Here is a 20,333-nt window from a genome sequence, read left to right on the forward strand (position 1 = left end):
GTAAAACAAATTTAAAAATAAATTAGCACTATGTCATGTTAAATCCAATGAAATATGTATAAGATATCAGTGAAGAACAAAAACAAAAAAAGAAACTTATATCCCATTTGCTATAAATTTTTTGGAACTTTCAACCCCTTTTGATATTACTTTTAACAGACATTGACCATACTCTTAAGCCATGCCGGAATGCATCCCTCTTCGTCTTGAAAGATTTGCAGCCCAGTAATTCGGAGAAAACAAATAGGCCTAGCTTGGGTATTCTTCAAAAAGAAATACTGGGCTAGCTATTTTCCCAAAGAACTGGTGCATGAGGATTTATCTTTATTTATTTATTTATTTACTTATTTATGTTTAGGGGACCATGAGCATGTACCCGGGCCGGATTCATGTGAGAGCCTCCCTTCCAGTTAATTATGGGCTTCTCTATTGGGCCTTCATCAGTGGGCTGCATGTTATCAACAAGTGGAAAATGTGTTCCGAGTTTCAAAAAAATGTGTTCCGTACGATAAATAGTATGCGCTACGTACGGTACGGGGCACTAAAGGATCGAACCGTGCAACGACTTCCAAAACATTGTGTTTGTCGTTCTAACAACACATTTATTCAACCAACAGACAAAATATACTACTGATTGTACATTGAAAACAGCAACAGCAACCAGGGCTGGGGGTGCAACAGAAGCAGTAAGCAGGCCAGAAGAGTGAAGACACAGCTCTCTCTTCGAAACCAAACATCAGCCATCATTACAAAAGGGCTACCAAAAAAGAACAAGTGTATGCATCAAACTAAATAAAGTTCCTACTACACCAAGTGTACGCATCTAACTAACTGGCTCAGTTAGACGTTACTATTTATTAAGCTGTGGAGATTGGCTGACGGCTTGAACCAGATGGGTGCCTGACGGGGGAAACTCCAGCCAGCAGGTCGAAGTCTGATACTTGCGACCCTCTCTCCTACTTTGGGCTGCAGAGCGTGGCGGCACATATCAGGGTATGGTGCATGCAGAGACGCATGGTACGCTGTGTACACACAGTTTTGCCTGATGAACGAAACCGCGCTGCCATCATGATCCTTGCCGTCGGTTATCTCCTGGTTAATCGGATAATTCAGTCCGACAAACAGAGAGCGTGTACCAAGGCTACTTACCAGCCTCCAGTCAAAAATTCCTGAAGGCCCAGAGAAGCTGGGATCCTGCTCAAAGACCTTGCAGTGACTGTGATTGTATTCCGCGAAACAACACGTCCGGTACGTGCGAACGATCATCAATCTTTCGCCGTCGTCTGATCGAGCCAGGAACCACCTGCAACTGCCATGCCGCTTTTCTTTGAAAGGTTCTGGGATTAGGAAGGGTAGGGACACCAGGCGGCCTACAACATCATATCAAGTTGGAGTCAAATAAAAAAGGGCTCTTGGTTTAGTTAATCTTAAGAACAGCATGTTATGAGCATGAATATTTTTTCAGCAAATGTTGACAGTAATATAAGCAAGCCATCATGATATCATAGGAAAGTAACATACTGCTGTAACAGCCGTTTGTAGCGATGACTGGAGTAGGCCAGCAATACGTCCAGCCATAGAAGGAGTCGACAGCGTAAATGAAGCCCTTGTGTTCAATTGCATCAGAGAACCATGGAGGATGTATGATCCTGCGATGGACGTGCAGATTTATCCACTTACCGCAGTGACCTGTCAGATAGGCGAGACCGCGGTTGAAGAACGCAATTAGCCTGAAGTCTTTATAATTCGCAGATCTTGTGGGCACTTGGCAGATTACAACCTTGAGCAAATCAAACTTGGTATCATGTTGGCTACTGTAAGATTCCGAGTATTCTGGGCCGCGGTGCCAAAGCAGTGCAGTGTTAATCGAAGGAAGGGGGATCAATCGCCGGGTGTAGACCTCCACGAGCATCCAGCTGCCGCGACCGTCGACGAGCACCATCCAAGACGTGTTCATGCCGACCCAGTACATACCGTTAATGTAGTTGAGGCTGACGGGGATCGGATCGCAGTCAAGGGGGTTGATGCTCGCCACCCTACGATCGTTATGCTGCGTGACATGCCGTTTCTGAAGATCAGGCGGCATCAGCAAGCAAGGAGCTGGCTTAAAAAGCTCCGGCCTGAGGGCTTTGAGTAAACGGTACAGCCCCGACGAGCACGCGGCGAGCGGCATGGTACTGAGATTGTCCACACGCGAAACAATGAGCTTGATTACCTCTGTGGGGAGCGAATTCCAGCCACTCTTTCGGCGGACGCTGCTCGGTTCTGCCATTGTTAGTGCTTGGGTTTCGGACGAGGGGGGAGGCGCCTTAGCGGGGATGGAACATTGGACGAGATTATGTGCGGACAAAGATGGAGAAGCGAATATGTGCTGCGGGAAGTGGACAGGTGATGATGACTACAGCACGCCGCTTGACTTACGAGACACATACCAGCAGCGTAGGGTCATGTCGATGCCAGACAACTTGCTTGAGTGATCACAGTACTGGTACTCCCTGCAGTGCTATGCCCTAACTTGCTTGAGTAGAGTAGTAGAGTAGGACTCTGCTCTACTACTAGCACCGGAGGAGTAGTATATTCTAATCTAAAATAGTTACAAACTTCAATGCCCGAGCGTGGAACGACTACGAACCGTGCTCAAAGACCGTGTCTACGTGGTGTTTGGACATGGGCGACAACCTCAACGCCAACGGTGCTGCTCCCGTTGCACCGTATGTGTTTCTGTCCTTCCTGTTCGAAATCGTGGTAGAATTCATGTTTCTACTCTGTATCCTACTACTATGCTAGTCCACATTATTAGTTTCATCTCTGTTATAGCCGTCATGATTTATTTTGTGCTTATTCGGATTAAATCTCGTAGTAACTTGCTCATATATTCAACTGGCGCAACGTCCCCTACAGCCACTCCCGTTTCATGGACGGCCTGGTCGATGTTGGAATTTTGCTAGTAGGCCTTTATAAGGTGAGCTCTTCTACCACTTGTATGAGCATGAGAAGAGGAGACCTACACGCGTGGGCGGCGACACTGGCTACGCCGAGCATACTTGGACTCTGCGGAGCTGGGACTTTCCCGCCGATGTGGACATGGAAAACCCATGGTGTTATTTGGACTCCAACAATGTGCACGGGGACTCCAAGGAGGTTCACCTGGACATCTGCATTTTCAAGTTAAATGTTGATCATTAGTCTTCGCTCAATGTAATCCGCTGTCTAAGCATGTGGAGACTTCCATGCATGATCTTGCTCTATTGGAGTATCGCGCATGAATAAAAGTGTATCCATTTATGGTTTAGTCTAGAATCTTCCATGTATGAATTTTTACTACAGTACTGGTGAAAGACTTATGATGAACCATTTCTTACATATCCTCTGCCCCCTCCCAAGTCATCCTGATTTAATCCCTCCGTCTAGGTGTATAAGGGCATGGTTAATACTTAAATAGTATAGCCAACTGTTGGCTACAAGAAAGTGCCATGTCATCTGTAGCCAACATGTATAACAATGGATACTCAAAAACTAATTCTTGAAGATCATTTCCTGCAAAGCACAATAAGAGTTATTTCTTCACAAGTTTTGGATGCAGGTTGAACAGTTGAACGCTTTTGTTTGCAAAAGATACTTTTTATCTATTTCACCCGGATGTTTGTGAGCTCTAGAGATGAAATAATATCCGAACAAACCTATCCAAATGAACTAACCGAGGCATCTCCATCTTAATTTTCTCTTGCAAGTCGTGCGTGGTCCCTTCATCGTGAAAATGCTCTGGCCGTCGCATTGATTTGCATGCATGGATAGCACCACCATATTTTCAAAGGAGGAGCGAGCTCTATATTTCAGCCAAGGCATGCATGATTTGAGGAATTATGGTTGGGCATGCATGTAGAAAAGGGAGGAGAGTAATTTGCATGCGAGGGATTAAAGGAAGGGAGGCCAGCGGCTAGGCATTCAAAGGAGGCTGCATGCAAGATTACACGGGATCCAGATACTAGTCCCAAAACCAGTTCCTCTTTTTGCGGACATGCCTTGGTACGAAAGATTGACAAGTTAGGCCCTGTAAAAATGGATGGAGGGAGTAGTAGTACGTGTAGAGGGCGGCGCTGCACGGGAGTCTCACCTCTCACCCCGCTCGTGGCGCGGCAGTAAAGCCGTCATATCACAAAACCCAACCACTCCCAGTAATAAGTGGCCTGGTAAAATAAACGGACAAGCAACCATCACATCCCTCCGTCTTTTTTGCATTTCATCTCTCTGCATTTACTTTCTCCGGTTCATCTCGCACACTCGATCCCTAGCTACTACTCCTAGGGCCAGTTCTTTTGGCGGCTTCCCCAGCTTTTCCCACAAGACTAGTCACAGTGGAGAGTAACAATAAGGCGCCTCACTCATTTATTTGGGCTTCTAAACTACTATTCCGTCCTGGTTTATTCCTCACCATTGTAATTTGTGCTAAATTTTGACCAAAGATTTAACTGGTTTTTCCTCACCATTGTAATTTGTGCTAAATTTTGACCAAAAATTTGACACAGATTACAATGGGGACCAATAAACCAGGACGGAGGTAGTAGTTATGGGATTACTAATCTAGAAGCCTAAAAGAACTGGCCCCTGGTACTCCTACTAGTAGTAGTACTCAAGTTGGAATTCCAATTGCACGGCACAACCTGTTAGGCAAAAAATTCGATACAGGGTGTAGGAAGCGGTTTGGGAATTTGCATGCCTTTCCAACCAGTGAGATACTCCGTACAAAGTACGACAGAGAAATAACCACAGAGAAGGAAGCTAAAAGTAAACAATCAAACGAGCATTTTTGCATTTGTTTTGCATTGAATCGTTTCACAAGCTTGACTAGTGTTGTTTTTCCACTTTTACAAAAACCGCATCGTAATGTTAAAACGTGCATTTGCACGTACATAAGTAATAGTAGTACTCCCTCCGTCTAGGTGTATAAGTCTTCCCTCCTTCTTGGTCACGGTGCACAACCGAAGATGACTTATTGACCTGGACGGAGGGAGTAGCACAGTCTGCAAGCATATATCGAGAGAGACGTGTAGTGTGATAGTATATAGTAAAGTTTGTGCTATATGCACGTACTTGCAAAATGCGTACGAATACACAAGGTTTCCAAACTTTCCCTTTTACATACTTAATTAAGGACGCTAAAAATTCCTGAACGTTCGGGATTTATCATTTGCGTCCCAAAACTAATGAGATCGCCTTACGAAACAAAAATTATACTCCTCCTAAAAGCCACGGCGCTCGCAGGAGCGCTTGCGGCGCGCCACGAGTGCCCTGGTGCGCGGCCGTTTCCCAGCGCGCCGACACAACGCCTCTTCCTCAGCCTCGCAACTCGCGAGGTGCTGATTGGCGGCTTGCCGGCGGGCGAGCGCGATCTCACCGGTGTGGTGATCCGGCGCCAACAGGTACTCCTCCTCGCTGGAAGCGTGCACCCGGTCCACGTACCGCCAAGCGTAGATGAGGCGCTTGGGCCCGACTGCACTCAGGGCGTCGGCACGGGCGTCCTCCGCCACCCTCACGGCCCTCGCACGAGCCTTCTGCCAAAGAGCCAATTGCCTGACTCTCTCGGACGCGACATAGGCCTCCCAGGCAGCTTGTTCCGCGGTGCGCTTCTCTTCCTCGGCCTTCTTCTCCGCCTCTATTTTGGCGCGCTCTGCTGGAGGCAAAGCCTCCCACAAGGCGACATCCATTTCTTTCCAAAGCTCCTCAAGGCTGGGGGGCTCGGCGGGCGGCGCGGCATTCTCCTCGTAGCGGGGAGCCGACGCGTCCTCCGGCGCGCGTGCTGGCGAGATTGGGAACGCCGACGCGTCCACCTCGACGCGTCGCGGCGAGGAGCGGAACGCCGACGCGTCCTCCTCGACTAGTGGCGGCGAGGAATGGAACGGCGACGCGTCGCGTAGCAGCGAGGAGCGGAACACCGACGTGTCCTCCTCGACTAGTGGCGGCGAGGAACGGAACGGCGATGCATGACCGTCCGCGCGGTGCTGCGAGGGGCTCCTAGGGCTTGGGAGGGGCGATGCCATGGTGGTCGACGTGAGAGGGAGGGGGAGGAGATAGCGATGAACGTGAACGTGAGGGGGAGGAGATAGCGATGTCGTGGGAGGCGCAGTATTTATAGCGAGCAATGGCACACCTACGTAAGATATGGACTGAGCTGCACTGACTTAACTGCAGGTCCAGTTGCGTCACTGACATGTGGGCCAGACCCATGTTGGGCCCATATGTCAGTGACCGAATGCACCTGCAGTTAAGTAACAGCTACGTGGGCATATTTGTTGGAGTAAATTACGGGGGAGCGAAGGGGTGGAAATATTGCTGGTCACAACGGATTGGACGAGCGTGGGGGAGGAGAGTCATGCATGCAGATTTTTTCACACGGGGTGGAGTGGTGGGACCGCCGGAGGGAGAAGGAGAGTTTGGCAGGCATATTATTTCCACACATGGAGAGGAAAAGATTTGGAGACGAACGGGCTTCCTGCAGGTATGGGGAACGGTGCATAATAAGTCATCTTGCATGCCGGGCTAGGTATAGTCTCAAGTCATTAAAAACAAACACGCCCCACACATGTTCATATTTCAAGGTGCACTAAATTATTGCATGCGATGATTAAGGCTGGCCATAATGGTGGTATCTTAGCACACGGGAATAGCAAACATGCTGATGTGGCAAAGAATTAAAGAAGAGAGGGGGGTTAGAGTAACTAGTGTTCATGCATGCATTGGTAAACACATTTTTTTGTGGAGAACGACAACACTAGTTGAGTACTTTTGCAGACTTCAAAAACTATTCCACAATGTGTCAACATTCACAATGTCAAATCAATATTTTTACACTCATTATAAAACGTAGTTCTTATACTCATTATAATCAGTACTCCCTCCGTCTAGGTGAGCAAGTCATCTTAGATTGTGCACTGTGACCAAGGAGGAGGGGAAAACGAGAGATCTTAATGTTTATTTGCTAATTAATAGCATTGCATGCAATGAACTAACCACTGCATGTCGTGTTTGGTAGTCTCAAGTCATTAAAAGCATGCACACCCACATCTCCTATTGGTTGATATGTCAAGAAACAAGAAACGAGGTAGAAGTTAATGCACCGCGCCTAAGTGTTTTGGGAATATTGTATCGAATGAGTGTACTGGTGTGGCTGGTTAATTAATATAAGGTGGTGTTCAAAAAAAGTATAAATTTGGTCAAACACTTTGCAAACGGTTGACAGGAGTAAAAAGGACGAGAGGGAGTATCATGCATGCGGAGTAGGCAAAAAAATTGCTTGTCTAAAAAAAGGCAAAAAAATTGCTCATTTATAGCCGGTCGAAGTCTCTAAGGGCGCGACCGCGCGAGGGAGGCGAAGGTCGTGGGAGGCGCGACGTTTGACAGAATTAAGTGAAGTTACATCCACGCGCCGGCATGGCGTGCGAACAGGCAGAAGCTATACCGTCAGGCCTACGATATGGGTCTAGTAGACATGACATCTAGTGGGTCCCGCATAGTTCTCGAGAACTCTTTGGGGGCCTGCAGCCGTTTATCCACCGGGCAAGCCAGCAACCCCACGCCGTTCGCACGCCCTACTTGTCCCCGTCTTCTACCTTACAATAGTTTGCTCCCAGTCGTCCCGTCCTTTCACATTAGTTCGCTCCTAGTTTTTTTTGCGGGGTACAACAGTTCAACTTCTCCTAACCCTCCTCGAAAATCCATGGCCTCCCAAATCTCCATGGTCGCCGCTGAGTACCAGGTTAGAGCCATCACCGGCGATCAGTTCATCGTCATCTACACACGTGGATCCGAGACGGTGAAAGCATGGCTTGCTCGCTTCCTACGCATATTCAGTAGTTCAACGGATGAGTGGGTCGCTGGGCTAGATGTTGAGTACACCACAGTCCTAGGATGAGAGAAGGATCTAAAGGACTAAGAGAGGAAGAAGCCCGCCGTGATCCAGGTTTGCGTACATAACATTTGCTTGTTCTACCACATATGCCATGCCGACGTTGAGTGCCAGGATTTTAAGAACTTCCTCAAGGACAAAAGAGTGAAATTCGTTACTGTAGGCTTTAAGAATGATAGTGACATCCTGCGTCGGATAGGTCTCGTTGTAGGCCAGCCCTTCAATCTCCAGAAGGCAAGCCTGGTGTCCTCCTCTCAACCTTCAATGCTGACCCTGGCAGCAGCCATGATTGATCCTTCGTACACTAAACTGAAGAAACCTCATCACGAGTTTCATCATGCATGCGAGTCGAAGACATTAGATGAAGATCACATCATGTACGCAGCAATGGATGCCTACCTTTGTGTCCGGTTCAAGCAAAGAAGCGTCAGCGAAGAGGAAGAGGAAGAGGGACGAGGACGAAGTCGAGGACGTGGACTCGGACTCCAAATAGGTGGCAGTGCCGTCGCTCATGCTAGTTCTACTCCAGTGTCAAGCGGACTAGTTGCTTATTAGTTTATTTTCAAGGGTGTGTTGTGCTGAGGCCCCAGCAGAACTATGTTTATGTTCTTTCTCGTTATTTGAACTCTTTAGTACGTACAGTAGTACTAGTACTATGTCTTACTACTGTTATTCTTGCAGTTGGTACTACTGCTCGTATCTTTGTGTTCTTACTGTACTTAATACATTCGTACTAGTAGTATAATTTCGGTCAATCGATTTGTGAAAGAAGTTCGATGGAGCGAAGGAGGAAGACGACAGAAGAGGTGGAAGAAGCCCTTCTAGCCATCCATGTTGCATCAAACGGCTCACATGAGTCGACTGGCCCAAATTGCTCCTTCAGATTGCAGGATCCACGTGGCATTCAAGGTCTCGAAGGTAGATTCCACATCCGCACCCAGTTTGCGGGCTCGACGGCGCGCGACCGGCTTCCGCCGCGACAGCCACCATGCGCGCCTCCTCCGCGCGGGCGGAGACGACAATGACACGCTAGTTCCTCCTCGCCGGCGTGCTGGAGCACACGCTCGTCCTCCTCTTCGTACATTGTGTGCATAGACGCGGCTCCACCAGCTGCTCGCGTGCTTGGCAGCACGGCGGCATCGCGAGGAGTGACTGCAGACGATGTGAGCGGGCGAGCCTTTGACTTCATGGCACAGGGATGGCGGCGACACAGCGGTGATGGGCGAGAAATTGTTGGCCGGAGCAGGCGGGCGCCAGCATGCGCAACGGCGGCGTCGGCATATTGAAGAGTGCGCGTGTGGGAGCTTACTTTAGTTTTAAATATAAGGTTGGTCAAAGTTAAAAGAAAACCGTTTAGTACACGTAAACATTAGACTTAGGTAGTGCTTTTATTAGTTGGGCCATTTGCATTTCTGTCCCTAACTCGAACCACCTAATCAGATATACCCCTAATTCGAAAGCCTGCTCAAATTTGCCCCTCCGCCGTTTGGTGCCCTTATAGAAATGCTCTTTTACATTGTTACCGTTCGGTCAAACAGCTTTGACTGTCCTGAAAAAAATAGCAAAAAAATCTAAAATTTTGTGCGATCGAAGATACTCATGTGCCCAAGGTGTGTGCAAATTTTCGTGCTATTTGGACATTCCAGGAGCTCGTGGCAAGGAAAAACAGTTAATCTGCATGCTTGTGAACAATAAATTTGAAATAAAATAGCAAAACAAATTAAAAAAATGAAATTTTTTGGCATCAAAGTGGCTTGGGTGCACAAGGTGCTTGCAAGTTTTTGTGATCAAATGACATGCGAGGAGCTCTAGAAAGAAAAAACAAAATAGTCATTTTTTCCCAAGTTTTTTCCCAAGCAAAATTTTGTTTTTTTCTCCACAAACCCCTCCAATGTCCAAACACAACAAAAATTTGCACGCAGCTTGCAGACCCGAGCCTCTTTGATGCCAATTTTTTTTCATATTTTTTTGAATTTTCTTACTTTTTTTTGAATTTACTGTTCACAGGCTTACATATTTATTGTTTTTCCTCTTACACGAGCTCTTGGAATGTATGAATAGCACGAAACTTTGCACGCACCTTGCGAACCTGAGTATCTTTGATCCCACAAATTTTCAGATTTTTTGAATTTTTTTGCTATTTTTTTTAGGATGGTCAAAGCCCTTTGACCGGCTTTGACCTGCTTTGACCGGACGGTAACGGCACAGAAGGGTATTTCTGTAAGTTCACCTAACAGCGGAGGGGCAAATTTGAGCAGGCTTTGAAATTAGGGGTAAATCTGAGAGTGGGCGCAAATTAGGGGCATAGATGTAAATGTCCCTTATTATTAGTTAGTACCACAACCACGATACGGAATCCTGTGCAAGCGCATGAACCGCGGCCGCGCGGTCGATCGAACGGTGCGTCACCGTGTCGCGCTCGAAGGACATCCACTGAACCTTTTTATGTGTGTGAAAACAATCCTCGAGTATTACTCAACTTTTTTTCCTGTGAAAGTTCTTGACGCTGCAATATTTCCATATATTTGAATTTAGCTGCAGTTCGTGTTTATTTGGATTTGGACATTTTAGGTGCGCCCTAGTTTTTTTTAATACTGATTTTGTGTGTGTGACTGAGAGAGAACGTGTGTATGTGTCCATATGTGTGTTGTGGCGGAAGGGCAATGTGGAGACGGTGTGCGTGTGATACAGACATAGAGAGGTGTGAATGTGCAAATGATCATGCATGAGTGAGACATAAACAGATGCCGATACGTTGTGTATACATGAGAGAACGGTCTTCTATTTTACTTGTGTGTGAGAGAGAGAGAGAGGAGCATCCATAACACAACAACCATCTCTCTCGATTCGTCCGTCCCTCGCACGGTTGCATGCAACACATGCATCAACGCACACATTTTGACACCCTCACCCGGCCCCTGCCCACCTCAAGGCCTGCACAATCTCTTCGTGAATACCCATTTCTCTCCTTAGGTTTGTTTTCTCTCAATATCTAACACACACACACACACACACACACACACACACACACACAGAGAGACACACGCAGCACAACACACGCACACACACTCCCCCGAGCACACAATTCATCCCCATCCAAGGTTATACAGCGACCACTCTTGCTTGTGCTTCTTTGCACTCCAACATGCACAACACCTCAATCTTCAAAGAGGGCAACGAGCAGATCGAAGACGGCGACCACACTGCACTAGAGAATGCGGGGTCATTTGGAAGCAGGGTGATGTGACGACGGCTGACTGACTCCTCCCCCCCCCCCCCGCCCTCTCTCCCTCGCACAAAATTGTCAATCCCTCAACCCACGAGATCCTTCCCCTCTCGTCCATGTTTTTCCTGCTCTCTCATCAAACATGTTGTCTCTTCTCCTTCCACGTATACAGAATCCAGATGCACACGCATCTCATGTATATTACATGTATGCATCTTTCTCACAGACCTAACTTCTTCCTCTCTCTCCTTCTCTCTCTCTCTGTCTTGTTAGGTTTGATTCCTACTCTCTCGTCCACATACATACAATCTTTCCCGCCCTATCTGCTCCATCTTCAAAAGCTCTCTCTGCACGTTTCATTCACACATTGGGATATGTCAAAATGTTGCTTCTATAATGGCTGATGTAGAGTTATGGTTGTTCTTGTTGCATCCTACAAAGTAATAACTATGAAATGCATTTAGATTCTCATTTGACTGGGATTATGTGAGTTTGAGCATGTTGTGAAGTACTATAGACCTTGTATACATCTTGGGATTCGACAATGATTGTAACTATTGAATTGTATAGACCATTACATTCGAAGTCAATAGCCTAATATATTTATTTCACAATTTCAACAAATGATTAGTTCACTACAAACTAAGAAAACAAATGTGTACTCCCTCCGTTTTTATTTAAGTCCGCGTATTAGCATTGGTCAAAGTCAAGTTTTGTAAACTCTCAGAAAGCTTATAACAAAAAATATTAACATATACAATAACAAATAAATACCATTAGATTCATTATTGAATGTACTTTCACATCATACATATTTGTTATGGTAAATGTTTATATTTTTCTATAAACTTGGTCAAACTTTAGGAAGTTTGACTTCGGTCAAACCTAATATGCAGAGTTTACTACTACTACTACTCGCTAGTTGCTTAGCCGAATCACTCAACACGCCACACGGGGAGTCCAGTGTCACAAAATTTTGAGGTCGGCGGGAAAATCTCCCGTGACCCTGATTCGAGCAGTGGGAAGTTACCATCATAGCCTTCAGAACAGGCCTACAGATGACGCTTGGTAGGGGGCTGTTTTCGTAACTTCAGGTTCACCCTACCCAGCCAACCCCACCCAGGCACCCAGAGTAGTACACCTGAATACTCCCCATTTTCTATCCCCACTGCAAAATAGACTTCTCCATGGCACCGCGGCTTTCGTGCTCCTCCCCTTTACATCGGTGCACTCGTCCACCGCAGCGCATCTGCCTCATCGACGACCTCGTACGCCGCATTGGAGCCGGTCCACCGTCGTCGTTGTACACGGAGCCTCTTCCCCGGAATCGTCTTCCACGGTCTCGGATCTGCTTCCCGGAAGCCAACGCCAAGCGCAGAAGTACCACCGTCGTGGACAATGAACTGACTCCCGTTGCCGACCATGACTCATAGAGGCCGCCGCGACCATCGTTCTCCTCCTCGATTGGTAATGTGTGTATTGAATCACTTAGCAGTACATGTGCAGTTTCATACCTACCCTTCAAATTTCCTGGGTGCTATTGTTCCCGTAAAAGTAATTGGTTATAGCCTCCATTGTCCAACAGAATATCATCTTATAATTGTGCATCGCTCCTGTATCACGCTGTGCTTGGGTAGGTTTTTCAGCTGCAACCAGTAGTGTGGCAAATGATGGAAAGGTTTTTAGAACTAGCAAAATGCCCATGCATTGCATGCATCAAGATGCATTTGTATGAGTAGTTTATCTTGTTGGAGATGCTCTAACATGGCAGACGAGTGCTTTAATGTTGCCCACAAGATGCGCGAGTATTACTAGTACACTACTGGAATCTGACACTTTGCCATCTGCCATGGCAGATGGCAAAGGCATGGTCGGCGGATGGCAAAGGCTTTGCCATCAGCCAGCAGATGGCAAACAGTTTGTCTGAAACCCTACCGGCAAAGGCTTCTTTGCCATCTGCTGGTTGATGGCAAAGAGCCTGTGGCTTTGCCATCTGCTGGCTGATGGCAAAGAGCCTATGGTAACGGGGTTAGCCCCGTTAGAAGGCTAACGGCATACTTTGCCGTCAGCCGACAGATGGCAAAGGCTGCAGGCTCTTTGCCATCTGCCAGCTGATGGCAAAGTATGCAGGCTCTTTGCCGTGAGCCAGCAGATGGCAAAGGCTGCATGCTTTGCCATCTGCCAGCACATGGCAAAGAGCTTTGCCATCTGCTGGCAGATGGCAAAGAGCCCAAATAGGCCAGACCAAATTTTACGTGTAGATGACACGTGGCCTCTTTGCCATCTGCCGGCTGATGGCAAAGCTCTTTGCCATCTGCCAGCAGATGGCAAAGTGACTATATTGCCCCATTTAATTTTGTTTTTTCTTATATCAATTCATTTTCACAGAATATCAAACACAAATATATTTATATGACCAATATAGCATATTCAACACATATTACCAATAGTCATGAACACATATATCCAATACATGTTACCAATAGTAGCAAGTTTCATCCGTACATATACATAGTTTCATCAATATTACATAGTTTCATCCATAGGTAACAAGTTTCGCAAGGTCAAAACAAAAACTAAATACAAGCACTCCATTAACCCAAGCTTCCGTGATCTTAAGCAAATCTGTAAAATGGGAAAGAAGAAAGTTAGAAGAAGAAGACTAGAAGAAGAAGATTATTATGAGACGGTTGTAAGCTTCTAACGTCTCTACGTTTGATCCATAAGCTAAGCATATGAAGTCATTTAGGACCTAAAATATGTCATTTCTTAAGCATATTATATCATTTTAGAGCTAGCTAAGCATATTAAGTCATTTTGGAGGAAAAGATGCTAAGTATAGGTCATTTTAGAGCTATCCTAGGTTAAATATGTCATTTTAAGCTAGCTAAGCATATTAAGTCATTTTGGAGGAAAAATGCTAAGTATAGGTCATTTTAGAGCTATCCTAGGTTAAATATGTCATTTTGGAGCTAATTAAGCTTATTATGTCATTTTTGAGCTAGCTAAGCATATTGAGTCATTTTGGAGGAAAAAATGCTAAGCATATGATTATGTCGCTAGTATCCATATGGCAGAGAACCCAGGCCGACATGACTAGTCATAGAACCAAGGTGGCACAAACGTACAGGGACAGGCATACATGACCCAGCAATGCACGTGTCGGTCATCAGCGAGTGCAACCAAGTCGTAGCAAGCTACAAGGACTTCGGTGATACACCGTGTGACATTTCCCCGTAGGGATAGACACAGGAGCAAAGAAGGACACATGCCGGTCAATCCATGTGTTCCGGAGCAGTAGCGAACTACCATGGCTCAGTGGAAGCACTAGGAGGCATTTCCCTGTATGGAAGGCTACCAAAGGCACACGACTAGGTGTCGAATCCCACACATACAATGCATTTCAAACATACACACATTATGCACGATATGTGTAGATACAACATGGCATCACAACAAAACCCTATTAAGAAAAACACTTGGGAAACTTACCGTCATCACAGAGGTGTAGGTGTAGGTGTAGGACTGGTCGCGCCAGTGGCAGACGGAGAAGGATCGGTCGATGCTTGTCGGGAGTTACGCTGCACCAAAGATTATTTCCAATGTATCGTTAGCATGATGCAACTCAAATGTGAAGACTAGTAACTAATGACCGTTCAAATGAAACTCACCGTACCCGCCGGAGCAATGACTGGCATCGGCGGAGGGGTCTGGCCGTTCTTCTCGCACATGGACTGCACATTTGGTTTTGACGAGTCAATCATATTAGTTACTAATGAAAGGAACATTGCGTGCATGATTTAGCTAATATGCAAAAGAAACTTACCACGAAGAGCTCGTACATGGCCCGGTTAGCCAAGTCGTTCCGGTTCCTCTCCTCCTCCAACAGCCTAGCCGTCCTTTCTCCCGGTCCCTCTCCGCCAACTTCCGGTCCCTCTCCTCAAAAGCAGCATGGGTCCTTGCTCTCTCTGCCTCAATAGCAGCCTACAACACCACTCGTTAGCATTGTAATCATCGACGGCCGCAAACACAATGTAATGCAGGAAAGGCTACTGAGTCCGTATAACAAACCTAGAATTCAATTTCCACTAGTCGTAAATGAGGCGGTATCTCAGGATCAGAGCTGGTCTGGCGCTTCTTGATCTACGGGAGAGTGCTACTACAACGTATCAGTCCATTACCAATGGCTAACGATCCATGGGACCTCCCGCCACCAGATATCATCACCAGCTCTGGATCAAGAGGCCAGCTCGGGTTAAAGTCCGGCCCTTTCCTCGCCTTCCCCTGCTTAACGTACTGCACCATCTTGTGGTGGGAGGCCTTGTTGCTGAAGTTCTCTGCATTTTCGAGGTCAGACTCAGAGAATGCCTTGGCCTTCTTGTACGGTGCAATATTGGACATGCCATAGAGGTCGAACAGCTCTGGCACTGGAGCCTTGTTGTGTTTTGACTAAAAGAGAGGAACAGAGTATTAGTTAAGGACTCAAACTAGCACAAAGAATGAATTTGCATGAATCATCAAGCAAACCACACATACCCAGTTTTTCCCGTACCCATGTAGGTTGACGCTGCCTAGATGGTGTGGCACACCTTCCATTTTGAGACGCTTCTCCTTTGCAATGTTGTGGGCGACGCGCCATTGGGGAGAGCACCACTCATCCACCAACGCCTCCCAGCAGTCCATCTTGTCCGCACACCATCTCGGGGGCACCTAAGTTAAGCAAGAGAAATTTGAGTGCTACGCCTATGAATCAAATCAAGGAAACTAAGTACAAGGCCTTAAGAATAGGTAATTACCTTCATGTACTTCTCCTTACTCAGATACTTGTCCCGGCACTTCTCTTTTCTCCTCCTAATACCAGTCTGTGCTAAGTAGTCTCGAACAGCCTGCATCCGAGCCTCGTGCCGAAAGTTTCCAAGTAGGCGCCTGCACTCGGCGTCGATAACCCGAGCCGCGGCCTCCTCCTATCCCTCAGCACACCTGTAGAAGGTCTGCAATCAAACAAGAAAACACGGATTAGAAGGTCTGCAATCAAACAAGAAAACACATGTAGAAGGTATGCAATCAAAGAAGAAAACACAACGTAAATGGCAAAGGAGAAATTACCCAAAACATGGCGATCACAATGCCGGCCACCGTGTCGCACTCGACATCGCCGACCCTATGCTCCGGCGGGGCCGGGGCAGCCAAGTAGTGCTCCCAGGTCATTCCTAGCTCTGGAACCCGGCCCTCACCGGGCAACGTGACCCACCCTGGGAAGCACTAGCGACAAATCACACCAAGGACAGTGTTGGGCCTACGGACACCATCTTCGTGTGTCCAAGAACTGCAGTATGACAAGGCCAACGCATTAGATATTCGAAGAAACGTCAAGGCAAAAGGTTAAAAAAGAGTAAATGCACTTACTTCTCCCCGTTAGGTGCAATCAACCACCTCTGGTCGGGGGTCGCCGGGGTGGGCGGGAGCTTTGTATGACCACGCTGGTAGACTTTGTGCCCCTCAACCCACTCACCCTCGATATAGCTATCAGGACTATAGTCTGCACCCTGAACACGACCATGTGCACTCGACTCCGACTCAGCGTGACCCCGTCTGAGCTTCGGAGTCTCGTGGGGCGAAGACTCAGTGGCCCGAGGCTCGTCGTCGGCCCAAGGCTCGTCGGCCGTAGGCGCGCCTGCCATAGGCTCGTCGGCCGGAGGCTCGTAGAGTGGGGTCCGAGACGGGTCCACCTCAGATGGCTCGATCTCAGACGGAGCAGTCCTGTGGTCGGGTGACTCAGCTGGGGGTGGCGGCGAGGAAGGCGTAGCAGCCTTCCTACCTCTCTCGCCGCCACGTCCACCTCTAGCAGCCTTCTCCTTCTTCTTACCCCCCCGACCTCTCCCGGTTGAAGAAGAAGCGACCGTCGCTGGACTCTGCAAACTGAGATCTAGCGCTCTCCGGAGGCTATGGGGGGGAATGGAACTACCCCTCCCACCACGCGCCGAGGTAGGAGCCTCGGAGCGCTCTCGACCCGCGCCCACCATCTGTCAACACCTGAAATGACAAAGAGTAAGAAGAAGGTGTTAAGACTTATATCCCGAATGCCAGTGCAGCAATTAATTAGATTCTCGGAGTTGAAAGCATTCACTCATGCTTATTTTAAATCTTTTCTCATTGTAGTTCATATACCTGTTCGTGGATCACTCAACTTTAGTTTGCCAATAACTAGTTTCAAAATGTTTTGAAAATGCTAGTTGCATTCAGGAAGAGAAAATAGTATACTGAGAAGTACTTACCATGCCCCTAGCCCCCTACTATGATTTCAGCATAGTTTATGGTATACTAACAAGTACCTACGATATGATGCCTCTGTATTTTTTTACCTGGGCCCTTATTTTAATCTCAGCTTTAGTTAATGGTAACAAGCACCTACGACGCCCCTATTTTATTTACCTGGGCCACTAATATAATTTCATCTCTATTTGGTCTTTGGAAATGGTATATTTGGAAATAAAGAACTATGCGTGTAATTCTATCATTCTGCAAATTAGTCAATTTTGTAGTTTCTTTCTTTTCCTTAGTGATATGCCAATATGTTTAAGCTCAGCGCATGGAGTAATTTAATGGTCCTTCTCCTGTGATTTACTAGATTGTCAGCAATGATTCAAAAGGTCAGTTCCTTTAGACATAGATGTGGAATAAAGCATCAACCTATTTAATAATGTATCCATCCATCTAGCAACAGGTAGCGTAACAAGCATAAGTAGATTGTGACCCAGACAAAGAAACCCACTAAAGAGATTGCAAGAGTATTAGTGAGCGCTCTGAATCTACAAATTCCTTGATCCATTTTTACATTATGCAAGCATAACAGAAGAGATAAAATGTAGACACTTTTAGGCACATACCCCAAATATGCCTGACGTTAGATCTAGATCAGTAAATTAACAGTATGCCAACTACACATAGCAATTCAGACGAAAAAAATGTAGACATAAAATGGGAGCACAGTAGCTAGACACTTTGAACTTCAAATATCATAAACTCCTATATGAAAAGGTAAATTCTGACTGATGCTTGTGCAATTTCTGTTACCATCTAGTTTAATTCTCTGTATGTATATGCTATGTATAAGTAAAAATATGCATGCGTTTGTTTTCCTCAGGGAAGAGCATTCCTCTATTTATTTTATTGTCTAATTTAATTCTCTTTATGTATACATGTTATAAGAAAAAATCTGCATGCGTGCTTTTCTCTAGCAAAGAACATTGCTCTATTTATCTCGGACCATCATGTCTCATTCACTGGGTTGTTGGTAAGAATATATCCATGTTTTAATGTTTTTCTGACTACAATTTATAGCTGTAAAATCTGTCATTAAGCTTCAGCAGTTCAATCTTGCAAGCTTCTTTGAAATGCAGTCTGCCTGAGGTTACCCCATTGGCTTTGACTAAGAGTTCCAATTAATTGTTAGGTTGCTTATCCTAAAGTTCATGATCCTGCATGCAAGCAAAGGATGTGATAAGCGCAGTTTTGTCTCTGTAGTTTTCTAGACTTTACTCATCATGATGATTTTATGGAGTCTGAACAATGTGTAGCTGCAAGGGAGGTTCCAGGAAGACTTCAAGATGGTAGGCATCATCCATTTTGAGGTTGTTTTAGCAAGACCTGATGTTTCAGTGCATATAGCGCAGTGTAACATATCAAGTCAGTTTGTTTCTGTAATTATACGGCCTTGTCCATATGTTTTACCCCAACCATCAGTATTTTGCATGATGCCCTAGGTAATTTGTGTTCAGAAATTGACATTGTGTATCTGCATACTTGGCTGGCAATATCATTACCTGACAGCCTCCGGACACATCCCTATAGAATCTTAATTCTCAAAATAGAAACCCTATAACCTTAGGAGTTATTTCATTCTCAAAAGTATACTTTTGTTGCAGGGGTAGTATATTGGAAATCAGGGGTAGAGCTCAGCCACCAGCTCCATCTACTCGCACGAACAACAATTTTTGCACACATGTGCACAACTGTATTTGCTTTCGTACCAATAACTGGAAAGATAATATTAATCTCCTTGATTTCACCGACAATTGCAGCATATGACGCTAATATTGCAGCATCTGACCATCCTCACCTTAACTTTACATCGCACCCGCCTTGCGAGAAGGACAGGTTACTCGGCTTCGTGTCGTAATTTTGCCTCACAAGCGTTTTGTTTCTATGGTGGATGTGGCACCCACTCAAATATAATTTTACCTCAAACAACTTTTGTTTCTTACGGTGGTTGTGGTGTGGTGTAATTTTACCTTAGACAGCTTTTGGGCAAGAAGTGCTCAAGCGAGGAAACGAGAATGACCAAGGCCGGATCAAGCCCAATCTCCTCCTTTACCTCCCTTAATGTTGTTGCTGCATCATCAGCATCACCCTCCTCTGACCTCCCCTACAAATCTCAAGTGGAGAAAACAAAATCAGATAGGGTTTATCCAGCTCGTGTCTAGGTTGGTATCTATTTGTGAACATGATTGTTCAAATATAAAAGCTAAGTAAGCCAAACCAGCACTAAACAGAAAAAGCTAGGTTAAAAATCCTCTTAAAATTATAGGCCAGCCTCTTAAAATTTCTTTCTCAGATAAATTCATGGGATAACTTACATTCAGATTTTATCTGAATTCATGACGAATGCGTAACTAGGCACGTAAAGTTTGAACAAACAAGTATGAAATGAGTAATTTGGAATCTGCGGAGTAGCACATAGCAGGGCCAAACAGGTCAAAATGCTTTCTGCCACCAATTTATTATCTAAAACAGAAAAACAAAGTGGACATGAAATAAATTAGACGGCATGCACACCCGCTATTGTGTAAAGCATGCATGTGTATCTCTCCTTTCCCCTCTGATATATCTCATATGAAATTGTACCCGGAGTGGATGAATTAGCTTTCTATATATGCGACATAAGAGAGCGAGGAAACATAAGGAAGCACTCTCTTAAAGAGGATTTCAAGGAATTAAGGAAATATGAGCCAAAAAGATAAGGCTAAATTAACCTTCTATATATGCGAAATAAGAGAGCGAGGAAATATAAGGAATGAAAAAGAGGCTAAAAAAGATGTTGCATGTATAATTTATAAGGAGGAGAGGGACATGCACGTTGAATCATCTTTCATGATCAAGAATGAAATATAGTAGAAATAGAATGCAAGTATGGCGGTAATGCAA

General features: G+C 45.8%; 1 protein-coding gene and 1 long non-coding RNA gene across 3 annotated transcripts; both read right to left on the reverse strand.

The window, feature by feature from the left end:
• Positions 1 to 13,576: 13,576 nt before the first annotated feature.
• Positions 13,577 to 14,747, reverse strand: LOC123185421 (uncharacterized). The gene is made up of 2 exons (XR_006493378.1): positions 14,622 to 14,747; positions 13,577 to 13,754 (listed from the first exon to the last, which is right to left on the reverse strand). It is a non-coding gene; the product is annotated as an uncharacterized lncRNA (long non-coding RNA).
• Positions 14,748 to 14,806: 59 nt separating this feature from the next.
• LOC123185422 (uncharacterized) lies at positions 14,807 to 16,698 on the reverse strand. Of its 2 annotated transcripts, XR_006493379.1 has the most exons (7): positions 16,536 to 16,698; positions 16,236 to 16,455; positions 15,926 to 16,120; positions 15,666 to 15,839; positions 15,201 to 15,578; positions 14,956 to 15,113; positions 14,807 to 14,863 (listed from the first exon to the last, which is right to left on the reverse strand). XR_006493379.1 is itself a non-coding variant. In XM_044597300.1 (6 exons), exons 2-4 carry the CDS (start codon positions 16,019 to 16,021, stop codon positions 15,273 to 15,275), a joined length of 576 nt encoding a protein of 191 aa, XP_044453235.1. In that variant the 5' UTR covers positions 16,022 to 16,120; positions 16,236 to 16,698; the 3' UTR covers positions 14,807 to 14,863; positions 14,956 to 15,113; positions 15,201 to 15,272. The 2 variants fall into 2 exon arrangements, 1 of the variants encoding a protein (XP_044453235.1); XM_044597300.1 differs by having other exon boundaries at positions 16,236 to 16,698.
• Positions 16,699 to 20,333: the final 3,635 nt, after the last annotated feature.

The sequence above is a fragment of the Triticum aestivum genome, chromosome 2A (assembly GCF_018294505.1).
Source record: "Triticum aestivum cultivar Chinese Spring chromosome 2A, IWGSC CS RefSeq v2.1, whole genome shotgun sequence".
Taxonomy (NCBI): Eukaryota; Viridiplantae; Streptophyta; class Magnoliopsida; order Poales; family Poaceae; genus Triticum; species Triticum aestivum.

Bases quoted from the DNA above. Each gene is read 5' to 3' on its own strand.
- LOC123185422 (XM_044597300.1), bottom strand. From the start codon at position 16,021: ATGCAGGCTGTTCGAGACTACTTAGCACAGACTGGTATTAGGAGGAGA. The intron at 15,840-15,925 runs GTAATTACCTAT...TGCTTAACTTAG, and splicing joins GTAAGGAGAAGTACATGAAG to GTGCCCCCGAGATGGTGTGC. The intron at 15,579-15,665 runs GTATGTGTGGTT...CCTCTCTTTTAG, and splicing joins ATGGGTACGGGAAAAACTGG to TCAAAACACAACAAGGCTCC.